This window comes from Nestor notabilis, unplaced genomic scaffold (assembly GCF_000696875.1).
Source record: "Nestor notabilis isolate BGI_N333 unplaced genomic scaffold, ASM69687v1 scaffold17111, whole genome shotgun sequence".
Classification (NCBI taxonomy): Eukaryota; Metazoa; Chordata; class Aves; order Psittaciformes; family Psittacidae; genus Nestor; species Nestor notabilis.
Window position 1 is genome coordinate 15,325 of NW_009915389.1, and position 8,624 is coordinate 23,948.

An 8,624-nucleotide genomic window follows, 5' to 3' on the forward strand; every position below is an offset into this window, starting at 1 on the left:
CACAGGACTTTCCTTCTGCTTTGTCTGTGTGGGTCCTTTGAAGCAGGGTATGCTCCAGCAGCATCTTTGCTTCAGAAGAAGAGCCCAGGGGTCCAAAGCAACCCAAACACAGGTCATCCCTTGCAGCCCCAGCTGCAAAGCTGGGCTCAAGCATCATCACAGCTGGAACAGGATCTGGATGGAGTGGAATAAGCTCCATTTCTCCTGCTCCCCCAGGGCGAGTGGTCATGAGCCCAGCAGTGTGACACAGACCGGCTCGCTGGGGTGGGAAGTGTGCGGGCACGGCTGGTCTGTAGGGGTGGCTGGAAGAGAATCTCAGCCTGTGATCTCTGTGTCTGAGCCAGGCATTAAGTTTAATTCCTGTTTCTTCATGGCTTCCATACTAACGTATCTGTCACTGCTGTTCCTGGTGGTGATTTAATTACCAGGAATCCATGAATTCATAGGAAATAATGAACCCTGGGAACAAGCTGTGCTGGAATCAGTCTCTAGCTCATGCTGGGGTTGTGTCCCATGGCAAGACCCCATACTCAAATGGCTGTGTCTAATCAAAGGACGCTTTATTATCTTGCTGTAAGTATGATTTATACTGAATAGTCTTTCCCCTCGTATCCTTATCCTGGAAAACCTCATCTGATCAATCTTAAAATAAAATTTGGCGAACATAGCTTGCAACCAGTGCTCAGCAGGAGGGGAGCAAAGCGGTGCTGGTGCAGAGCGTGGGCACAGCTCCAGCGAGCCTAACATTGAGTGTTGCTGGCGTGTGGCAGAGAAAGCCGATTTCTAGCAGATCCTTCTGGCTGGTTTTTGCTTTGAAAGAGTATTTCTTAACACTTGACAGAGCAGTTAATATCAGGAGTGGCTTTGAAACTTGGAAATAATCTTGTTTCTGAGCAGTGAAATCCTTAAAGGTCAGCTTTTGTGGTGTGAGCTCTGCTGCCAACAGCTTAAACCAGTGTAATTCAAAGGAGTTGCATGATTAATCTCAGAAATGGATCTTTCTTCTCAATTGCCTTTTGTTTAGCAACTGGTTTGTGTCTGGTTTGGAAGCTCTCTTTGGATTTAGCAGTGAGCTTTGGAGCAAATGTAAGGGAGAGGAAGAAAAAGCTGGCCTGGGGTACTCTGCCTGAGGAGTGGTGGGGCTGGAGCCACCAAATTGCTCTTTCTCTTGTCTTTTCTATTTAAAACCCAAAGTAATCTCATCCTGGTCTTCTGCAGCTGATGTGGCATGGTAAGTGGTGTGAAACAAGGATGAGATGACTGCAGGAACTCGACGTGACCTGTGTAAGGAAATGACACCTTACCACACTGAAATGCAGGTGGTGCGTGGAAGGTGGTGTGTGTCTGAGCACCCGTCCCCCTGTCTGTCCGTGGAAGGCAGCTGCTCCTGCCTCTTGCCCAGGGGAATTGATGGAAATCGTCCTCCAGCTCGGGAGGAGCCAGGCAAGCCCCTGTGGGGAGATGGGCTGGGAGCGCTGCCACCTCCTCCGCCCCATCTTGCAACCTTGCTTCACCAAAGGTCTCACCTGAACGTGAAATCTTTCCCCACCGACCAAAGGAGGAGTTGTATCCAGAGCCTTTCTTGTAACCTGGCTGAGATTGAGGCACTTGGGTGGCTGGGGAGTGCAGCTCCAGAAATGGCACACTCGAGAAACACAGCGTGGTGTGTGCCTGCCTCCTGTGCCCTGGTCTTCCTCTTGTACACCCTGATCCCCTTCCTGATCTCCCCTCCTGATCCAAGGAGGCAGCAGAGCCTCCTTGAGGTGACCTTGAAATCCTCCTGGGAGCAGATGCTGGCAGGAGGCAGCTCCCTGCACTGCAGAGGGTGGTGCTCTCGTTGGTGCAGCTTGGCAGGAAGATGACTTGATGGTAGGAGGTGGAGATGCCGTGGCAGGCAGGAGGAGAGGAGATCTCAAACCGTGCAGCTCAACTGCTCCCCAGTGTCTGATGCCCCCTTTTCCCTCCCTGCTCACCCCTCCTCTCGCTAGACCTTCTGCAGGGACTTCTTTTCCCGCCTAGTGCATAGTCATCCTCATCCCAACCTTCTTCCTCTGTTGGTTTTTGACTGTATTTGAAATACTGTGATTTTTGACTTGTGCTTTCCATGACTAGTTTTCACAGTTCCAGGTTTTTGTACTAACTTTGACTGCGTCTCTCTATCTTCTCCCTTTCTGCACCCCCCTCCCTGCCCACCCCAGACCTCGCAGTGTTCAAGGAGCGGCTGAGAGTGTTAACAGTAGGAGGTATGCAATTAATGAGCCTTTAACCCTCTGGAGTGCAGGACTCTCTTTGAATAGGTTATTCTGGGCATGAACCAAGCTGGTGACCAGACCCCTCCCATCTCGCACCTCTCTTGAGTTTTGGAATGTGTTGATTTTTCACTTGTCCCGCTACAAGTCGTGATGTAGGTGCTTGGTTAGTGATGCTTCACTTGTAGAGATCCCTGATAGAGCCCCTCGCTGGCCTTTCCCATCTGTGTTTGCATGCCTGGCTTGCTAGAGCACACATTTTGGTGCGTCCCAAGCCTTCCCCCCATCTGATGGTGTTGCTGCCTATAAATACTGAGCGCTGGCAGGAAAGCTGGCAGGTTGCAGTAGAGCAGAGATGCTTAGAGCCCTGAAAACTCCTTGTAAAATCTGATACCCCCCAAAGCGTGTCTGAGTCTTCACAGTGGCATGGCAGAGCCAGCCCTGTGCCACGGTGCTGGGAGCCACAGCAAATCACTGCGGCTTCCCTGAAACCTCCAGCCCAGTGGTTTACCTGGGATGCGCCGTACTAATGCTGCCTCTCTCCAGGGCTTGTTTGGACTGGAACCGCAGAGGAGTCCCGGAGGCATGAGGCCAATCCCTCAGCTCCTGCCACTGCAGTTCAGTGCTCCCAGGCACGGCTTCAGCGTTGAGCTCCTCAGGGTCTGCTTTCATTTCTTCCCCTGGGCCTAGCAGCGTGCAGGAGGGTGATGCCAGGCGGAGGAGGGATGGACGGCAGCGGCAACCAGGGAAACCTCCGCTCCAGGCTTGCTGTGGGTGTTGCCAGGCTCCAGCAAGGGCTGTCCTCGAGGCTGCGCAGGGACAAGACATGGACAGCTCCACCTCCAGCTCATCCTCCATTTCTGACCAGAGAGCAAGGGATAGAGTCTTTTAAGCTTAAGTTCAAGGAGGGCCAGCTCTGGAGGGGCCAGGTATCCCCTGTACCCTCCCTTAAAGAGAACCCAGCTGGTTTGGGCGAGCTGGAGGAGTGGTGGTGGCTGCCTCCTCTGTGGCTCCTGCCCCGGGTTAGGAAACACCTTGAGCCCTGGTTCTGTTGAGAGTTTGGGAGGGACAAACAGGAGCCCGACAGGCGTCAGGGCTGTGGGCCACCAGCTCTGCTCACCCACCCCTCTTCCAGCCAAGCTCCTGCTGTAGGAGGGTCTTAGGACTCCCCAATCTCCTCCCCAGCTCTGCTTTTGCCTCGCTGCATCGGTTCAGTGAGTTCATGGTCCCTCCTCCTCCATGCCTCAGTTTCCCCCGCGACAACCCTGAGCTTCAGTGGGTGCTGAGGCACCTGCAATGGCTCTAGGGGACCGTGGAGCTGCACCAGGCCCTGGCAGGACCTGCTGTGGGTGGTGGTGGGTCTCATCTGCAGCTCCAAACCCCGACATTCTGCTCCGAGCCCTGCTCCAGGCACAGCCCAGCTTCCACAGCGCCACGTGCCATAAGCAGGAGCTGCCTACGAACCATGAGGTGCCAACACCAAAAAGGATGGGGTTTGCTGAACAGAGCTAGGCTAAACCCCTAATTAAATGGCTGTTAATTGGGGCAAGGGAGTATATGGACAGCAGAACCCCTGCGGGGCCGTCTGGCTGCCCTGCTCCCTGTGAGCTATTCAGGAGAGTCCGTTGCAGAGCCCTGATGCCTGTTCTTTCTCTTGCTTCTCTTTCTCTCCCTCTTTGGGGTTTGTCTGTTTTAACTGTTTCCTTCTCTGCGTTGACTCTTCATGTTTAATTCCCACCATGTGGCGCCACCTCCGTTACGTTCGGTGACTCCTCAATTCCTGTTTCTTTTCTCTTCCCCTCTGTTATAATTTGTGGTGTATTTTTTGTGTTCTTGGGGCTACAAAACTTCCCGACTCTCACCCTGGATTTTAATTGCTGATTTACATGCATATATATATTGCTTTGTGTTTTGTTTCCTGCATTACCTTTCATAATAATTTTGTGGTTCTGTGCTTAATGTCTTTTGGTTTAATTACGGCTTTTTATCCATATAAACTTCCTTCATGCTTATGTTTGGTTTTATGCTGCTTTTTTTTTGTCCCTTCCCACCTCTCCCAATTGCACCCGGTCCCTGCGTGACGGTGTCCCCCCCGTCCCCCTTCCTTCCTTCTCTCTCTTGCTTTTGCTTGTCCCACCCATGAAAAACCCTGCAGGATTTTACGGGCTAGATGAATCTGACCTCGACAAGGTCTTCCACCTGCCCACCACCACCTTCATCGGTGGAAGTGAATCGGCTCTTCCGCTCCGGGAAATCATCCGTCGGCTGGAGGTGAGGAGGGCGGGGGGGGCTGCACGGGACCTCTTTGCACCAGGGGCAGAGCAGTTGCTTTTTGAAGGTCCTGGGCCCTGCTGCTGCCCACAGCCTGCGCCAACCTGTACACTTCAAGCTTTTCAGGTTGGGAGCTGCCCCATAGCACTTGCCCCCCTTGCAGCAGCTGCCCCATGTTACCTGCTCATCTGTGGCCACCTCCAGCTTCATGCTGCATTGGGGCAACATGTTTGGTCTATCCAAGGTGTAGCAAACCCCAGGCAACTCAATACTGCATATGTTTTCCAGCTTAACACAGCAAACGGTGCTGGGAGAGCATAGGAGCAGCTGGAAGCAGGGATACCCCCCTTTGTGTCCTGCAGTAGTTCTGCTGCCCTGCATGGTGGCCCCTTGGAGGGTCTTGGGGTACGAGCAGCTCCACCCTGGTGCTGGGGCTTCCAGCTCTTGCAGCCAGTTCCCCTTTCTTGCCAAATTCCATAGCATGCTCTGACAGGTCTGCGAGCACAGACGGCTCCCAGACAAGCTGCAGGCTTGCTCACATGGTCTCTGCTGAGACAGGTTGACCTTGGGAGGAGAAAAGCTGCATCAACATCTTAGATAAGCTACAAGAACAGGCTCCTTATTTGTTGTGGGAGGTTGTTTCACTGATTCTCTTTCTGCCCTATGAATTGAGGTTCTGGACCTGCTCATAGCTGATGCCACTGAGAGGGAAAAATCTCACTTCTGATGTGGATGTAGAGGACTTGAGGGTCTGATCCTGGGCCCCTTGGGGAAAGAGAACTAAACATTTTGATGCTGGGTCATGTGCAAGGTCTGAACTGCCCACAGTATCCCAGGATGTCCCTGCAGCATCCCCTTTCCTGGGAAAACAGCTCAAACCAGGCTCCCCAAACAGGGCTGGTACAGTGCTGGCTGCTGGGCACAGCTTGAGGGTCCCCCCAGGCTGCACTCGCTGGCGTTGGGGCACCTCTTTGCGGATGCCAGGCAGAAGATTCATGTCTCCACTGGTGCAGGAGGCTTTTCATCTTGCTGAAAGGTTAAAGAGGGGAATGAAGGAGTCCCTGGCCCCGTGGCCTGATACAATGCCCCACGTGCCTGTTTTTGGGGGGGTGAGTTGGCACTAAAACTCTGGCTGCTCTCTGATGGCCCTTCTCCTCCTGTGGCACAGATGGCCTACTGCCAGCACATCGGCGTGGAGTTCATGTTCATCAACGACCTGGAGCAGTGCCAGTGGATCCGGCGGAAGTTTGAGACTCCGGGCATCATGCAGTTCACCAACGAAGAGAAGCGCACGCTGCTGGCCAGGCTGGTCCGCTCTACCAGGTACCCCGGGGGGGGCTTCACCTTCTCTTCAGCTTCCCTTGCTCCCAGCCGGAGCGATGTGGTCACCGCCTGAGTCACATCTTGGCGTCATCTGTCACGGTTGGCTCGCTCAGCAGGATGATGCAAGTGAGCTGCTGGGGCTGGCAGGCTGGCCCTGGAAGAAAAGGTCTAAAAATAAGCTTTAAATGCAGCACAGGGTGGGGGAATGGGCAGCCGGGCTCTGTGGAAGGACACAGGGAAGGCTGTTGGGCTGCTTAAGCATCACTTGGTGCTGTGGCTCCCTTGGTGCAGTCCCTATCCCTCCTCTGGTTTCTGCCCTGTAGCCCTGGCACTGAACCCTCTCTCCCTTTGCCTCCAGGTTTGAGGAGTTCCTCCATCGGAAATGGTCTTCAGAGAAACGTTTTGGGCTGGAGGGCTGTGAAGTGCTGATCCCAGCCTTAAAGACTATTATCGATAAGTCCAGTGAGAAGGGAGTGGATTATGTTATCATGGGGATGCCCCACAGGTAACTTTGCCTTTCTCCATGGCTGTGCTTAGGGTACTGAGGAGGGGGCTGCTGCCGCGGTTTGGGACTGGGAGGCACACTGGTTTCTGCCTTTATTGAACTGGTCTTGCTCGTGGTGAACTTTAGCTGGAGAGCTCAGGCCTTCGCTGCTCTCTGCTCTGCAGTGTTTTCAGCTTCAGCTCCCCTGGAGGGGGATGGTGGCTCGAGCAGCAGCGCTGTGTTCGAGCAAGTGTTTGGTGGCTGGTCCAACCCTGAGCTGAGGGGTCTGCAGTCTCCTTCTTAGGACCTCCCTCCACGGGTGACCCTAGAACCGTGACACTGTGTGATGTGGGGGGTGACAGGTGACTGGTGGCACTTGCTGCCAGGCTGGGACTACTGGTTGCCAATAACAGTCTTGCTTTTGCAGGGGACGCCTCAATGTTCTTGCCAATGTGATCAGGAAAGAGCTGGAGCAGATCTTCTGCCAGTTTGATTCCAAGCTGGAAGCTGCTGATGAGGCGAGTCTCCTCTGCCCATAGTGGTTTGCTGTCGCCTGTCCCCGTGTGGTCCCCAGGGGCTATGACTGCAGAATGAGCTGGGTTGTCAGTGCCATCACTAGTCTGTCCTTTCCTGTCCTGGGGGTGACGTGTGCCCTGGCTGCTGCTGGTGTCCCAGTGGCTCTCCATGGGCATAAAGCAGTGCAACAAGATGAGGGGAAGGCGGCCAGGAGCAGAGGTTGGCTTGTACCCTTGGGCCCTAAAGTAGCACCAAAAGCCACGAGGCTCAAATCGCCTGTGCTGCAGGGTCTGTGACTGCAATGCAGTCATATTGCAAAGCTTCCAGTATTGTAAGCTGGGATGATTTGGCTTTTGGAAAGCTGGCCTGAGCTGACTTTGTCCTGCTGTGCCCTTCAGGTGGGGTTTTGAGGTGAGAAAGCAGCAGCCTGGGGTGTCGAGGTGCCTTGACTGGGAATGGCAGCATAGTGTGAGTGGTGCCAGCGATGGCTGTACTGCCACAGTGTGGGCAGAGCTGGGGGGACTGTTACCTCTTTTCCAGTGTCTTCCGCAATGCTCTGCACCTTCAACCTTACCTAGAGATGGGCTTAATGCGTGTCTGAGGTTTGTTGGCTGTTTGGCACCAGGAACAAGCTTTGCTGGGTGCCAGGTCAGCTCCTGAAGTGAGCACCTGCTGCTTTCTGCCAGGGCCTGCAGGAAAGGCCCCTTTTTCCAGCCCCAGGGGTCAGCGCTGCTCTGCCTCAAGGTCTCCTTCTATGCCCCAAAAGCCACTTATGTTCCCGGGGGTGACTCTCCTCTCCTGTCCATCAGGGCTCTGGTGATGTGAAGTACCACCTGGGAATGTACCACCGGCGGATTAACCGCGTCACTGACAGGAACATTACCCTTTCCTTGGTGGCAAATCCTTCTCACTTGGAAGCAGCTGATCCCGTTGTTCAAGGCAAGACTAAAGCAGAGCAGTTTTACTGTGGGGACACGGAAGGCAAGAAGGTGAGTGGTGCTGAAGCTCCCGCAGTGAAGTGCCTGGGCTGGATGGGGTTTGGTGGAAGGCAGGCTGGAGGGAAAGTGAAGAAACCCGGGTGGTTTTGGTTTGCTATGCCCCTTCCCCTGCCCTCACCCTGACTTTGCTCCCTCATCCTTCCCCACTGTCTTTGGGGATAACTTTGGTAAGGGCTCACCCATCCCGAGCTTCCATCGCCGCTTCCTTCGACGCTGAACAACCTGCTCAGCTCTGCTACGGGGAGCGGCAAACACCCAACCCCCTGGTTGGAAAACAGGGAAATGAGGGGTGCTTCCAAAAGCCAACCTGAGCATCACAGCCTGGGGGACCCTGCAACAGAAGCCTCAAGCCTTCCTGAGGCTGGGGAAGCTGGAGCTGGCAGCAGGAGGCAGCTCTCTGCACCCAGGGAATGGGCTGCAGGAGAGGGGGGTTTATTTGTGGTCTGATTCGTCACAGACCTGTCTCCAACACCAAGAAGTGGAGGGGTGAGATCAAAAGAGCTTCCCTTCCTCCTACATCCCAAGGGCTGGATATAAATATACAAGTTCTGTCCTCGTCTGGCAGGCAGTGTCCTCAGCCAGCCCCTGGGTACCAGAGCAAAAGTAATGTCACTGCAGCTGGAGCATGCTCCTGGCCCAGGTCCTGCCCAAAGGACCCCAAAGTGTGGGGAAAATGGACTTCTTTTTGTTTTCCCCCAGTTAAAGGCTTTGCTTTGAGGTGTGTGTTTGGGAATGGGACTTGCCTCCCAGCCACTGTGCATCGGGTGCTGTCCCCCGAGCGTG

The 8,624-nt window shown here is 54.3% G+C and overlaps 1 protein-coding gene across 1 annotated transcript in view; it reads left to right on the forward strand.

Moving 5' to 3' along the window:
- Positions 1–8,624, forward strand: part of OGDH (oxoglutarate (alpha-ketoglutarate) dehydrogenase (lipoamide)) — a gene marked incomplete at its 3' end in the record, with an annotated part of 26,758 nt that overhangs the window by 12,651 nt on the left and 5,483 nt on the right. The window contains exons 4-9 of the mRNA XM_010024123.1: positions 2,199–2,243; positions 4,405–4,520; positions 5,689–5,843; positions 6,202–6,348; positions 6,755–6,845; positions 7,653–7,832. Of these exons, the coding sequence (XP_010022425.1) occupies positions 2,199–2,243; positions 4,405–4,520; positions 5,689–5,843; positions 6,202–6,348; positions 6,755–6,845; positions 7,653–7,832 (734 nt within the window). The remainder of the gene's footprint in view (positions 1–2,198; positions 2,244–4,404; positions 4,521–5,688; positions 5,844–6,201; positions 6,349–6,754; positions 6,846–7,652; positions 7,833–8,624) is intronic.